This window comes from Lissotriton helveticus, chromosome 6, assembly GCF_964261635.1.
Source record: "Lissotriton helveticus chromosome 6, aLisHel1.1, whole genome shotgun sequence".
Lineage (NCBI taxonomy): Eukaryota > Metazoa > Chordata > Amphibia > Caudata > Salamandridae > Lissotriton > Lissotriton helveticus.
In genome coordinates, this window is record NC_136067.1 from 1,495,582,178 (window position 1) to 1,495,598,435 (window position 16,258).

At 42.7% G+C, this 16,258-nt stretch overlaps 1 protein-coding gene across 2 annotated transcripts in view; it reads left to right on the forward strand.

Moving 5' to 3' along the window:
* USP34 (ubiquitin specific peptidase 34) overlaps positions 1–16,258 on the forward strand; it is a 2,681,755-nt gene that overhangs the window by 1,333,565 nt on the left and 1,331,932 nt on the right. For both annotated transcript variants that reach the window (XM_078649291.1, XM_078649292.1), the window contains exons 44-45: positions 3,836–3,982; positions 4,790–4,846. In XM_078649291.1, the coding sequence (XP_078505417.1) occupies positions 3,836–3,982; positions 4,790–4,846 (204 nt within the window). The remainder of the gene's footprint in view (positions 1–3,835; positions 3,983–4,789; positions 4,847–16,258) is intronic.

The window sequence follows — 16,258 nt, forward strand, 5'->3', positions numbered from 1 at the left end:
AATATGAAGTTAAGGGAAGGTTTAGGGGCTGGCAAGTGTGTGCACTTGCCCAGCCAGCATGACAGTACCAGACTGCACGCAGGTTCTGCAGTGGCAGACCCTGACACATTTTTAAGGCTGCTTCTGTGGGTGGCGCAACCAGCGCTGCAGGCCCACTAGCAGTATTGGCATTTACAAGCCCTGGCACTCCTGGTGCACTTTACTGGGGACTAACAGTAAATCCAATGAACCAATCATGGACATCAATCACATGTACACTTTGCACAGGGAGAGCATATGCACTTTGGCACTGGTCAGCAGTGGCAAAGTGCCCAGAGTCATTAAACCAACAAAAACAGGTCAGAGAGAGTATTGGAGGAAGGCAAAAAGTTTAGGGATGACCCTGCCAAGAGGCCCAGGTCCAACAGCGACATTAGTTAGTATTAGATTCCTTACGGACCCACCCATCCTCCCCGTCCTGCGAACCAATATCTAGGGTTAGGGTTGTCCCCTTTCAGGGCCCTAGTTTCAATGGCACGAGTGTTGGTTTTTAACATGGCTCTGCGTTTCTGGCGCGAAAAAGCTGTGTCTAAGAACTGACGTCAGCACACGGAGGCGGCGTCTAAGTACTCCGACGACGTCATCACGGCGCCCACGACGCCGACGACGGACGCGGAGCCGCAGACGATGCCTACCGACGCGCAAGGGTACTGCTACGCAAAAAATTCCGGATCCAGTCTGACGCCTGGGGATATTCTAAGGTAAGGAATCTAATACTAACTAATGTCTCTTACAGATATATCATTACACAAGTAGTAACTTGTGCTTCACCACAATTCTTCAGTCCAGAACATATAGTTTTTTTACATTATAAGTTGGGTCTGAAAATCCCAAAATGCAAAAAATCCAGGGTTGCTGGATGAGTCATAAAATCAATTCAATACTGTGATGTTGTATGTTAGAAAGTGGATTTGTTCATTTCCAATACTGTAACCGCTTGATCCACATGTGAAACCATATATAAGCTCTGTACAGCTATTTAAAGGCAGTGCATTTTCATTCACATCATAGTTGTAACAATCATTGACAAGGCAATACATTATTTTTCAATAGCGTATAGAGAATATGTTTTAATTAAGCTTCACTAAAAGGCAAGTCTGCGTAATTGTGACAGTACGAATGTACGAAAAAGTGCAACAGATCTAGTGCTAACAAGTGTGTGAGAGAATGTGTGTGCAAGAGCATGTGTTTGTTTGAGTGTATGTGTATTATTTGTGCAACTGTGCTGCTAGTCTGGCATATTGGCGGTTATTCTTGCTTTCTGGACAAGGGCACTAATAGCATGTGGATTGGAGGTGTTACCTATGGCAAACTGCAGGCCCGGACTTGCTTCCATTAGACACCATCATTGGCTGTAGGGACTCGAACTGCTACCCCAGTCGTACCCAGTGGCACGACTGGGTACGACGCCACAACATCCTGGCGAAGGCCCTGACATGATGCACGTAATTCTTAGCACATGGGGTGGATCCATTGCAAAATGTTGGAACTGATATTTGTTACTTTCTTTCTTGGTCAAAATTTTGACATCTTTCTCTTTCTCCTGTTTCACTTTTTTTTTTTTAAACATTTTTATTGTTTTGCCGCAAGGAGAAAACACATAGCAAGCACGTCACCATCAAGCAATATCCCCGCGCCCCCCACCCCTCCTCCCCCCCATTTCCTTCAAGGTCCAATACCCCTGTATCAAGGTTCAGATGTCCATTCAGAATAGTTCACAAGGTCTTTTAGGCACTGTCCCCTGACCCCGAGCAACATACCCCTTCACGGCAGGCACATTTTTACTGGTGGGGGTCTCCTCAGAGTCCTCCATCCAGGCCATGATAATGTCTCCATTTACCCCACACTTTATGGAATTTATTCGGGCACCCTCTCGCTTTGTACGTGACCCTTTCGGCTGCCATATAGATGTCCATGCCCCTCCTCCATTCCCTAAGCTGAGGTATATCTGGCGCCCCCCAATTCCTAGCTATGTCCCTTTTGGCCACTACCAGGGCTAGGACTAAGAATATCAGTAACGGACGGGGCAGGTCCATGTCGTTTGTCATTCCCAGGAGAATGAGTTTCGGATCCAATGGAATGTCTATCCCCAGTACCTCACCCAGTTCGGCGGTGTCCTCGCCCCAGTAAGCCTGAATGTTGTGGGCATGTCCATAATATGTGCAGGAAACCTCCACTGTCGTGTCTGCAGCGCAAGCAGCTAGGATCAGACACTCTCCCCATTTTAAAGAGCCGCACTCTATCAAAGTACGCCCAGTGTAGGATCTTAAACTGTATGAGACGGAGACGTGATTTAATTGCAACTACCCTGGGATGCATCAGTACCACACCCCAGTCTACGTCATCCATCTCCCCTACTTCTTGCTCCCATGTGATCCAAAGGCCCTCCAGCCTATTCGGCCTATTGTTCATAATAGTTTTGTACGTCAGGTACACGGCCTTTTCAGGGATCCTTTCCTGCAGCAGGCGGCCCTCCAGTGGCGCATAGTCAGGGAGCGCCTCTTGTAGTGTCGTTTCAGCCCACTACGCATGTCTCAATTGTATGTATTTAAAAAACTGTATGCGGTGTACCCCTTCATTAATGGGGGCGAGATGTTCCACCCAATAATAGACTTCAAGGTCCGGGAGAGAAATCCCCCGTCATACTGATGTCTCTGTAGGGTCGCCATCGCTACTCTAGGATGTTTTCCTAACCATAGGTAGGACCTCAACTCCGCATGGACTTCTCGGAAGGTCTTGGTTTTCATCGGGTAATATTCATTTTGGAATGCGTATAAGAATCTCGGGAGCGAGATCATTTTGAACATAGCTGCCCGTCCGAGGATTGTCTAGGGGAGCGACTGCCATCTGTCTGTGTCAGTTTTAAAATTACTCACAATACGGTTAATATTTCGTTCATATGAAAGGTCAGTGTCTGTCGTAATAAAGATCCCTAAATAGAGAAATCTCTCTCTGGTCGCTTGTAGTCTCTCTGGCAACTGGGGCCATTCATTCCGTTCTCGGGGGTCATAGAGTGTCGACTTGTGCCAGTTAATCTGGTACCCAGATTTGGCACCATAGCGGTCCAGGTATTGCTTGTATATCTGTACTAAGGTAATTCATCTGTGGCTAGAAGTCTCTATCAGATGAACAAGGTACTCGCCTTCGGTTATGCCTTGTCTGGTAGAGACTCTTGTCTTGATGCAGGTTCTTTACCATGTCTCCCATCCTCACCGCTCTGTGAACAGATTATAGTGAAAAGGGATTACCACTTCTAAGGGCACTAACTTTACACGCCAGTGGTCAGTGTTTGTTGCGGGTCTGTGCTTCTGACGTCCAAAGTCTCAAAAAGAAACTGATGTTTGCGCACTTGGGTGGCGCCTTTATAGGCACCACGTGCATCATTTCCGGTGCAGATGACACCTTGCGGAGCCGAATTACACCTCACACTGTCGTGCTGAGGTACTGCTCATCAAAAGTGTCCAAATCAGTCTGACGTCTGGAGAATATTCTAAGTTAAGGACTCTACAGCTAGATAGTCTCTGCTAGATAAGGCGTTACAAAAATAGGGTGTAGTGAAAATATCGGTTCAAGTAAATCACTGTGTCCATGTGGTTTTCCTGTATGATTGAGATATTAATGAAGTAATCTTCCAAAGATGCAGCATCCATTATAAAAGTGTTCCTGGTTACTTATTTATTTTCTCTTACCTAGAGAGAGATAGGACAGCAATCATAAAATGTTTGTTTCTGTAAATACATGTATGGTTATTGGTCCAGTTAAAACACATTATTGCCTTTTTATTTTTTTATTTTAGGAAAGCGAGTGCAAAGCTTATAATCCAAGGCCTTTCTGTAAAACTTACACCATGGATAAGCAGCCACTTAATACAGGAGAGCAGAAGGATATGACCGAATTCTTTACTGATTTAATTACAAAAATTGAAGAAATGTCACCAGAGCTGGTAAGTGTTCTCACCATCTCTACAGGCAATTGAGGGCCAAATGTACTGAGCATTTTACCGGTCCCAAATGCTCCAATTTGTCATTTGCAACGGATGAAATGCCTTTTTTAAATCTATTGATCCCTTTTTAAGAGGCTGAAATGTTTTCCGACTCCTAAAGTGGGGTTCAAAATGGATACAGATTTGGTTTCTGGAAGGAGCTTGTTCTACTGAATCAGTAGCTAATGCATCAATGATTTGCGACCGAAAACAGGTTGCTAAACATTGATATTTTACGGAGCTGGTAATGCATTTGCAAAAGTGAAGGTGTCCTCTTGGGACCCCTTTCCCTTTGTGAATGTTTTTTTTTAAAGGCTATTTAAGAGTAGTCACTGGTCCGAGTCCACTGTCAACTATTAAACATAAACAAAGTTAACTTTTCTTATTAAATGAAGTCCCGTTTTACTTAAGGAAAGGGTCCTGCATTTAAAAAGGAAAAATAAAGTTTATAATATTAAAAAACAAAAACAGACATGGCGGTCTGCTGGCCTGCAATGGACTCCAGTTGTAGTCAAACACAATTTGCAACTTATCTCATAAATATTCGTGAGGTAGGTCCAATTGTGACCAACTGAGATTTGGATTTTTAAGAACCCACCTTGTATTAAAAATCCTTACTGGACGTGAAAATACTGGTTGCAATTTGTGTTCAGATATTCATACATTTGGCCATTAGTTTGTAAAGAGTATACTGTATAAATGTTCCACTCAGTGTGTCTAAAATGATTGCATAGTGTAATGATTTTTCTTAAAATGTGTTTCTTTCAGAAAAACACAGTGAAAACTTTATTTGGGGGCGTCATAACAAACAATGTTGTCTCTCTGGTAAGTAGTTTTGTTATTTTCATATAAATTATGTAAAATCAAATGGTGCTAAGTGAATGGCTCATTCTTTCAGAAAAGAAATGCAGCAGGTTAATAGAAACCTGTTGAGCACTTGTGAATATAAACCTGCCCTTGATCGATTCTACTGGCTGCTGAATGGTTGTGATCATTTCCTATTTTTAGCAAGTTTAATTTACTGATTTGGCATCTAAAACTTTACATTACTTGCTGTAGGATTGTTTGCATGCATTTGGGCCTTTGATAGCATCTTAGCTATTTGATGCTAAAGTCTTTTACCATTAAATTCCAATATTTATTTTCTCAAAAGCCTGATTATGAGGTCTCTCTAAATTTCAATGGGGTTGTTAATAGCAGTTCCACTGAAATTACGAGATGCGTGGGACCTCCAAAGATCAATTGTTTTCAGCCTGAGAGTTCGCTGTAGAAAGCAACCAATATCTCTTGGTAAAATTCCGGTGGGAAATTCAGAATTCTAAATTCCCTTGCAAATTCATCATTTCACTGCACAGGATTTATAATGTTATGTTCGAGGCATGTGAGCTGTAGATCACATGCTAATTCATAGATCACCATCTAGTGTTGGGTCAGGATGTTTGCACTTTGTTTTTCTTCGAAGAAGACTTCCTCGTCACAAGGTAGGTGACTCCTCCTTTCGGTGATAGTGTGCATGGTCATCAACTCCATCTTCAGATAGTTTTTTTCTGCTATCGGGTTCGGATGTGACTCGCTACGACCCGGTTCGACGACTATCCTTTGGTTCCTCTTTACGCGTACAACATTCACCCTCGACGGCATTGCTTCCGATTGCGTTCCCCTTTCTCACGGATCGTGTTATTGCTAAAAACTAATTTGAACGGAGAGCTTGTGGTAGGCCATCGGTCCTAGCCCTGGTTTGACTTGCAGTCTATGGAACAAACTCGCTTTAAGTACTGCCCTTGGTGGCATGCGAAATACCTGCCCTCCGACTCCTACACCGTCTGCAACTTGTGTTTGTCACCGGAGCACAGTGAACAGGACTGCGACGCGTGCCGTGCTTTCCTCTCCAAAAAGACTCTTCGCGACTGTCAGGCCCGACGAGGCGATATGCAGAGCCAACACACAGGCTCCATTCCGAACCTCTTTGAACCTGAATCGGAGGAAGAAGAAGCCGGCGACCCCATCGGAGCCGATAAGTAACAGGAAGAATTCTCCCTTTCCGACAATGGTTCCGACCAGGATGAAGACATCTTGCATAGACAACGTACTGTAAGTACAGTTCGTTCCTCGCCCCAACTTCCAGTTCCACCGAAAAAGAAGGCTCCGGACCAACCCGCGCCCTCGAGCCCTGGTCACTACCGAAATCACACTTCTGACACCCCGCCTACAGGCTCGGCATTAAAGCCTACCAAAAGCTTCACCTGAGCACTGGGGATGGGGATGGGGAGGATGATGATGACAATCAGCTCGGACCTACAGATGAGTGGGATGACTATAACACTGACTCGCCCACTGACAACAACCCGGACCTGTATCCTACCAGACCCTCTCCACAAGATGACCGTGAAGGCTATATTTAACTACTAAGCAAGGCTGCTAATTACCCTAGGGTCCAACTCCAGAAAAAGATCCCTTGAAGAGAAATTCCTTTTTGAGACATTAAATAGCACACATGTTGCCCAGGTTGAAAGGAATGACCAGACATATAGACAACATCTTTAAGGATCCTGTCAGTGCATGTATCTTTACCCCTAGGATAGATAAAAAAAATACAAGCCTGCCCCATCGGATCCAGTCTACATAAGAGGACAACTACCCTTAGACTCATTAGTTTCTAATGCACGTAAAAGGGCAAACTCCCATACTACTTGAGACGCATCACCCCCAGATAAGGAGTCCCAACTCTTTGATGTTTCAGGGTAAAGGGTAGCCTCCTAGGCAGCTAACTTCTGGCACATATCTAACACTCAAGCGTTGCTAGCAAGATATGACCGCCGCACTGGGACGAAATCGCAGGATCTAAAGCGCAGGACCTGGTACGTGAGGGACAATTAATTTCTAATAATCAATTTGATGTTCCCTAGATGCTGCTGATACATCTGCCAGAGCTGTGAACACCCGTGTTCTTCTAAGAGACACGCCTGGCTGCGCATATCCGGGTTTAAATTGGAGGTTCAGTCCTCAATATTAAACACACCTTTTGATAAGGAACACCTTTTTGGGCCGGTGGTAGACTCTTCACTTGAAAAATTTAAGAAAGATGCAGAAGTGGCTAAACCCATGGGAGCCCTTCAGTCTCCACAAGGCTGTGGTTCCTTTCGGCGCTCCTTTTATCGAGCAGCGTCCAAAAATACTTCCACCGACACTGCGTCTAACTATAAGGGCAATAACCAACCCTCAGGCTTCAAAACCTTCTTTTGAGGCAATTATAGAGGAAACAACAGCAATGGCAGGGGTAAAGGTTCCAATATACGTACCTCTCCCTCCAATACAAAGCAGTGACTTGCCCTTAGTAACCCCCTTGACCATTTAACACCTGTAGGGGAAGAGTGTCACAAATTCTACCAAAGTGGCAGTCAATAACAACAGACAAGTGGGTTCTCCAAATTATCCGTTCTGGTTACTGCCTGGAGTTAATCGACACTCCTCCAAACATTCCCCCAAAGTTGCACAAACTTTCACCGGATCACCTATACCTTCTCAAACAAGAAGTACAATCCCTACTACTAAAACAAGCTATAGAGCCCATACTACCACAACATCAAGGGTCGGGCATCTACTCCTTTTACTCCCTAATACCCAAAAAAGACGGATCAGAGAACTAAATCTTTACATACAGTCAGACCATTTCCACATGGTAACACTTCAACAGGTTCTACTTCTTTTGCAAAAGAGCGACTTTCTTTCTACTCTAGATTTAAAGGACGCCTACTTTCATAATCCAATCCATCCGCCTCACCACAAATTTCTCAGGTTTGTGGTAGCAGGTCAACACTACCAATTCAAAGTCCTCCTATACAGTCACCACTGCCCCCAGAGTCTTCACAAAGTGTCTGGTGGTAGTAGCTGCGCATCTCCGAAGACAAAGCATGCACGTCTTCCCCTATCTGGACGACTGGCTCATCAAAGCCAGCACATACCAACAAAGCTGCAAACACACTTCAGTAACCATTCAGTTGCTTCACTAACTAGGATTTTCAGTCAATGTGTTAAAATCACATCTCCAGCCAAGCAAAATTCAGAATTACATAGGAGCCACTCCGGATACTCAAAGGGCTCTAGAGGTTCTTCAATGCAGCCAAAATTCGAAACATTCAGACGCTTATTCTCAAATTTCAAGCCACTCAATCACTTCCAGCTTGAGTGTTCATGCAACTGTTGGGAATGATGGCATCTTGCATCATGGACGTTCCCCACGCCAGATTACACATGCGTTGACTTCAAGAATACTTGCACAGTCAGTGGAACCAGTCACACGGTCTATTAACCGATCTAGTGTTGGTAAGCGGCCGTACCCTCATAGCTCTCTGCAGTGGTGGAACACCCACAATCTGTCAAAAGGGCGGCCGTTCATAGACCCGGTTCCACAGACTGTATTAACAGCGGATGCTTCTCTCACTGGCTGGGGAGCTCATCATCAACAACACACAGTGCATGGGCTGTGGAGCCACCAGTAAAAGTTACTCCACATCAATCATTTAGAGCTCATGGCAATCTTTCTAGCTCTCAAAGCCTTTCAAGATCACCTATGTGGCAAGGCTGTATTAGTCCAAACAGACAACATGACAGCTATGTATTACATACAAAACAGGGGGACACACTCTCCCCAACAGTCCCACTTAGCCCAAGACATCTGGGGGTGGGCTATTCACCACAACATTTATCTCCTAACGGAACACCTCCCAGGAGTCAACAACCAGATCGCGGACCTCCTCAGCAGGCAGAGGTATCAAACACGAGTGGGAACTTCACCCTCAAGTTCTCCACCCATACTTCCAGGCCTGGGGAGTCCCTCACATAGACCTGTTTGCAACACCCGAAAACGCAAAATGCCAAAGCTTCACCTCCAGGTATCCACACCCATTGTCCAAAGGCAATGATCTATGGATTAACTGATCAGGGATATCTGCCTACGCTTTTCCATCTCTCCCGCTCATTCTATCAGTGGTTTGGAAACTCAGGCAGACATCCCTCACGCTAATACTAGTGGCTCCAAAATGGGCACGTCAACCCTGGTTCACAACCCTGTTGAAACTCTCCCTGGTACCACTTCAACTCCCAGTCTCCTCACACAGAGCCATGGAGAAATCAAGCACCCAGATCCCAAACAATTGAACCTTGCAACCTGGCTCTTGAAGTCATAGAGTTTGGTTGTCTGAACCTTCCACCAGACTGCATGAACATTATCAATGAAGCTAGAAAGCCTACCACAAGAGCTTGCTATGTAGCTAAATGGAAGCGATGTGTTATCTATTGCAATAACAATAACATCAATCACTCTTCAGAGTGCATGTAATCAAAGCATTTATGGAAGGACTAAAAAGAGTTACACCACCAAGACTTCCACCTGCCCCAGTGTGGAATCTTAATATAGTCCTCACAAGGTTAATGGGCCCTCCATTGAACCCATGCACAAATCTGAACTAGAGTTCCTTACTTGGAAAACAGCTTTCCTCATTGCAATCACTTCATTGAGGAGAGTGGGGGAACTTGAGGCACTGACAATAGAAGAACCATTTTTCCAGCTACAAAAAGACAAAGTAGTTCTTCGCACCAATCCCAAATTCCTACCTAAGGTAGTATCTGCATTTCACATTAATCAGTCGGTCGAATTACCTTTTTTCTTCCCTCAACCTGACTCTGTTGCAGAAAGACCTCTACACACTTAGATGTTAGAAGAGCACTGTGTATTATATTGAAAGGTCCAAATCTTTTCGTAAGACCAAACAACTTCTTGTTGCTTTCGCACCACCTCACAAGGGCAGTCCTATATCCAAATTGGGTAATCCTAAGTGGATTGTTAAATGAATTCAGATTTGCTATGTAAAAGCCAAAAGGACTCTTACTGTACCTCCTAGAGCACATTCCACTCGTAAACTAGGAGCTACTATGGCTTTTTTTAGGCAACAGCACAATTACTGACATTTGCACAACTGCAACATTGTCCACACCACACACATTTACCAAACACTGTTGTGTGGATGTGTTAGCCAGACAACAGGCTAATGTAGGCCAAGCAAGGCTTAAAACGCTGTTTAAGACAACTTCATCAGTCACAGGATAGCCTCCGCTTAGGGGAAACTGCTGTATAGTCTATGCATTAGCATGTGATCTCCAGCTCACATGCCTCGAACGGAAAATGCTACTTAGCCAGTATGCATCTGTTCTTGGCATGTAGAGCTGTAGAATCTCATGCATCTCACCCAACTCCCCGGTTACCTGTAGCGCCTGTAGTTCTCTTGATACTATACATACTTACACATGGCCATCTCTATTCTTTACTACTACTCCATTATCTCACCCTCTGCGGAAAAACAATCTGAAGATGGAGTCGATGACCATGCGCACTATCACCGAAAGGAGGAGTCACCTACCTCTTGACTAGGAAGACTTCTTCGAAGAAAAACAAACTGCAAAATCCGGACCCAACACTAGATGCATACTGGGTAAGTAGCATTTTCCATATCAGACGTTTTGCAAATTATGTTCAAGTGTCAGTAATCAAAGGTGGTCTATCATCCCATGGATACATCAGTTCTGTAACCATGGATCTCGTATATCAAGGTCATGCCTTACATTAGTTCTTCTTACCCATTATGATAAGAAGTGGGGGAGGATGAAGATGGCAAGGCTGCTCAAGTTCCTGACAAATGCTAAACTGAATAATCTTACATCTAGCCGCAGATTCCTTACTTGTGAATTTTTCAGGTATCAGACTGGATTCAGAAGATTTGTCTTCGAGCAATACCCTTGCACTCTTGTAGAAGGTTTTGGTTGGCTCCAGGTGACTTCGCCATCATCTCCGTCCATGTGACGTGCACGCCACCTATCTAGGTGCCACCTCAGTGCACTGACTGTAGTTCTTTTCTTTCCACACTGTGCAGAGGTATTCGCTGTCCCTTTTTGACAGGCTTTCTTCGAAGTTTGGTGTGTACTGTTTTCCAAAATGTCAAAGAAGACTTCTTAATTCAAACCATGCTGCTCCTGCCACCTGGAGTGGAGCACATCAGTAGACAAAAAGTCTCAGTAAACTAATCAAATTAATCAAAAAGACTCATAAGCTCTAAGGCATGTTAATTTATCATACACGAAATATAAATCAACAATGTTTGAAAATGTGCACTTAATTACAATGCATACATGAACTTAGAAGTATAATTATACAATCATCGTCAAACCCCACATAAATGAATTAATACAGTCAGCAGATTTTAATAAGACACACTCCCAATGCATTTCGGGTTCAAAAATGAACCCTTCGTCAGGGGAAAATGTAACAAGTAGGTAGAGGTTTTGATTGTGCAGCTGCGTCCTCCGAAGGAACCTACAACACAATGAATTGCGATGTGACAAGCACAATGCTATTTACAATGTAGTAAAATAGAATTTGCACTCTAAAAGATGCGAAGTAAGGTAAGATAAAGTGCAGAAAGGCCGGTGCAACAAGATAGATCTCCGATGTAGGTGGAAAATGTGACTTATGTAAAAAGTAACAATGTGTTATTAAATGACAAAATTCACCAATACTTGCACTCAAATTCATAAGGTGCTGTCAATGAATAAGAGATAAACAAACAGTGACTCCCAACTCATTCTCACAGTGAAGGTGAATGAAGAGTAGAGAAATGAAATTGACAAAAAAGTATTCCAAACAGAAGGAATTCTTACCCTCCAACCGACTGCCAGGCGTATAACTGTGGTCAGATTCAATAACAACCTAAATGCATGTTTGAAACATAATACTGAGGCAACATAAACACAAGGTAACCGAATGCTCCCTTACCCGTCTACATGAAGTCAAAACGGCTGCCTCATTGTGTGCTTTTAACTGCTCTTGATGAAATATGTATCCTATGTGTAAAAAATGTATGGAACCATAAAGCTTTAAATAATACGGGTAGACCTAACGCTGGTCTATTTCAGTGAACACGAAAAAGAGCCTCACCGTATTTTATGTGAAGAGTCCCGCTCAATCCAAAGTTTACATCCGAGTCGTGGTAATTCAAGTCTGTCCATGTGCTGCAAAGTGAGTGAAATGTCGCGTTATTAAAACGCTTACAACTTATGAAAAGACTCTGGTAATATGTGGTATCCAGAGATGCAAAAGAAGAAATTCTCACTGTATTTGTGGAAGATATGGGAACGCCACCACGCCTCACACTGCCTCCGACTAACTCGTTGCTTCCGGGATTCGCGCAAGCATCCCAACGTGCTTAGCGTATTTAAAGGACCCGCATCATTTTGGAAGATACCCTGACAATGAGTCCACGTGATACAATGTATCAACCAACTTTATTGTGCACAAATAACCGCAATATAACCACACATGCACAATATTGAAATCGAAGCTAGCATTATCGGTTAAAAAACAATGTGTTTGTTAAGAATGATAAGTATGTAATAAATGATAATAACCACTAGCAAGACGCTCGTATGTCTCTCACTTCAGTAAAAAAGATCGGATCCTGACTCAAATGTATCCAAACCTGCGATGTGCTTAGCGGGTTGGTGGACCCTGTGTACTTAATGGAGGACTGTCTAGCAGTCCCTTCATATACCAAAATTAAACCATACACGCCCTGATACTAAAATGGCATAGACATACTACCACGGATTGCGTAAAGCTAAATAACGACTAGATCTATATAATATGTACTGTGTGTTCAAACTACGTTATACTTGGTGGTTCCACAGGTCGAAAATAATAGAATGTGCTCTAAAACAATAGAAGAAAACGGGGAAAGGAAAAGAGTGCAAATTCTTTACAAAATTGACAATAGTTGTATGAATATTCAGGTTTCATAGAAAACATAACATTTCGTAGTGGTCATTAAGCCCACCCGGGGTCACTGTCCCTAGCAATTTTATCCAATGTGTTTCCCTGCGAGCTAATGCTGTGTTAATGTCAGTGTCTGAGCTGGTTTTTGTCTGTTCTAGAATGGTGAATCGTAATTGAGGTATGGTGTGTGAAGCCTGTAACCAATGTGAAGCGAGGGAGGACGTGATGTTTTGATTACGGATTCTGCTCTTATTTTCTATTATTGCGACTCATCCTCCCTACATAGACCAAACCGCAGGGGCATTTAATGGCATAAATGACTCTCTCCGTATTACAATCAGATGTATGTTGTAATTTTATTTTCTTGCCTGTGTGCCGATGCATGAACAAATCGCCCTGAATCACATTGCTACATTGGCCACAATTGTGGCATTTTCTCATACCTTTGTGTGTCTGTTTTACATCAGTTTTTTTTGGGTTTCAGTAATTCACGTAGATTTCTTGATCTGTTATATGCAAATAGTGGTGGTCCCTCAAAGGTCAACAAAATCAGGTTCATGATCAATGATCTCCCAGCGTTTTCTTATTATCGTTTTAATTTGGGATGCTTGTGTTGAATATTGTAATACAAAAACTTCTCGTTTCTGCGATTGTTTTATGCTAGGCTTTAATGGGTCTTCCCTTTTTTTAAAGCAATCTTCTTTTCAGCTTTCATCAGTATCTCAGACGGATAACCTCTTGCCTCAAATCTCATCATTTGATCTTGAATCTGATTGATGCAACTGGTGGCGTCTGATGTGATCCTTTTGATTCTCGTGAACTGAGAAACCGGCAGGTGTTGCTTGAGTGAAACAGGATGTGCACTGGAAAAGTGCAATGCATTATTGACATCTGTTGCCTTCCTATACACAGATGTTGCCAGACCTTTAGATGTTTTGATTATTTCTATGTCTACAAAATTAATTCTGTCACTCTGGATATCATGCGTGAATTGAATCCTCGGGTTGTGGCCATCCAACCTGGTTTTGAACCCTTCCATATGACTAGTATGTCATCTATATAGCGCAGAAACACTGCTGCATTTCCTTCCATTTGGGATTAAACTCGAAATAAGCCATGAATGGGTTTGCATATGAAGGGGCTCCGGGAAAGCCCATGGATGTTCCGGTCTTCTGTAAATAAAACTTATCCTGCCAAATAAAATAACTGTGGTAAAGAGAAAAATGCAATAGTTCAAGTTAAAAAATTGCTTTCTCAGATGCTAAAGAGGACGCCAGCAACCTCCATTCTACTGCCTCTAAACCTTCATTATGGGCTATTGATGTGTACAAGGATGCCACATCAATGGTGCACAATAGAGTCTCATCATCAAATACTTGTCGAACAGCTTCCAATTTCAGTAAGCAATCAGTAGTATCCTGTATGTAAGTTTCCCACGATTGAACCAGGGGTTGTAGATGGTAATCTAGGTAGTATCCTACTGCTTCATGAATGGAATTACATCCAGCCACTATTGGTCGAAAAGGTGGTTTAAGACTGTCTTTATGCATTTTAGGCAGCATATAAATATGCGGGATCCTAGGTGTTTGATTAATCAAAAATGTACCAATGTTTTGATCAATAATGCCGTCATGTACTGCTTTTGTCACAATATTAGTCCGCAAAGTGACTAATTCCTTGGTGGGATCTTGGTCCAATGCGAACCCGTTTCGGACGATGTACTGTCAAATCTTGGTCCGTGACTGTGCTCTGCTCAGATGAATTTGCATTTGGTTTTTTAAAAAAACGTTTCTGTGCGTAGGTCTCAGCCCAAGAGTATACTTTGTCTAATTTATAGTCGATAGTATCCCTGCGAAACTTGCTAATTTTTTGCTCATGCACTTCCTTTGCATGCTTATCCAAATTTCTGTTAATGTCTTCCAATACTTTATTCCAATCCTCTTGATCCATTTTTTGAGAAATGTCATCCTTTAGTTTATTGATATCATTTGACAAATCTGTCAGTATTGATGAAATCTCTTCAATAATTAAGAGAATCGAGTCAAGGGAACATTTGTTCAGTATTGCGTACCAACGGGACATAAAAGCCTTGTTAAATTTGAATAACATGGGTCTCAAAGCAATGTGTAATCCTTTCGGAATCCTCTTGACTTTGTGGTATTCTATGAGAGTTGTTGCATGGAGGCGCTGGTTAATCTCCTTTCTCAATAAATATTCTAATTGCCGTAGTTGTTGTGTTGTGTTGCCTGGGGAGGACCCAAAGTCCTGAACTTCTCTAACTAGTGAGTATATGGATTCAGCTTCATCAGTGGTGTACGCAAAACAGACATACAAAGGTATGAGGAAATGCCACAATTGTGGCCAATGTAGCAATGTGAGAGACCCATGTTATTCAAATTTAACAAGGCTTTTATGTCCCATTGGTATGCAATACTGAACAAATGTTCCCTTGACTTGATTCTCTTAATTATTGAAGAGATTTCATCAATCCTGACAGATTTGTCAAATGATATCAATAAACTAAAGGATGACATTTCTCAAAATATGGATCAAGAGGATTGGAATAAAGTATTGGAAGACTTTAACAGAAATTTGCATAAGCATGCAAAGGAAGTGCATGAGCGAAAAATTCGCAAGTTTCGCTGGGATACTATCGACTATAAATTAGACGAAGTATACTCTTGGGCTGAGACCTACGCACAGAAGCGTTTTTTAAAACGAATGCAAATTCATCTGAGGAAAGCATAGTCACGGACCAAGATTTGACAGTACAACGTCCAAAACGGGTTCCCGCACTATTACAAACAAGTGCACCCTTACAGAAAGCTGCTTCCACATCAAGCTTACAGCCATCTTTTTTAGCGGAGGGCCAGGCGTCAAAGGCACCACCGGACACAATTCCAGCAGTACGAGAACCCGTACTCGAAGGGGAAAAATCAAGAAAAGTTCCAGAGTCCGGCAGACATCAGAGAATCCAAAGAAGTAGAATCTTTGGTTATGAATATTTCCAAAAGAATTTTGAATAGAGATGAACTTAGGGTTCTTAATAAGGGAATCTCCTTTGTACCGACATACTCCTCAAATGATTTAGAAACCGAAGTCTCATTATTCCAGTTTATGCGGAAATTACGCTTAAGATGGTTCTTTTCTACGCTGCCTACCAATGAAGAACAAAACCAAGAATCGGAAACGTTTCGTCCGAAGAGCAAGTTTATCCAGTATTAGGGGTATCTTTCATAGATTCACATGCCTGAATCATTCCCCGTTGTCGGGGTGGGAGTTCCCGGTATATAAAAAGAGTAATGTCATATAGACATATACATAGTAATAGGCCAGAGGCCTCTCATTAGTAATATATCCATGTCCCTTTGTAAAAAGGACCAAACTTTGGCTAAGAGCCAATCAGCTATACCCAC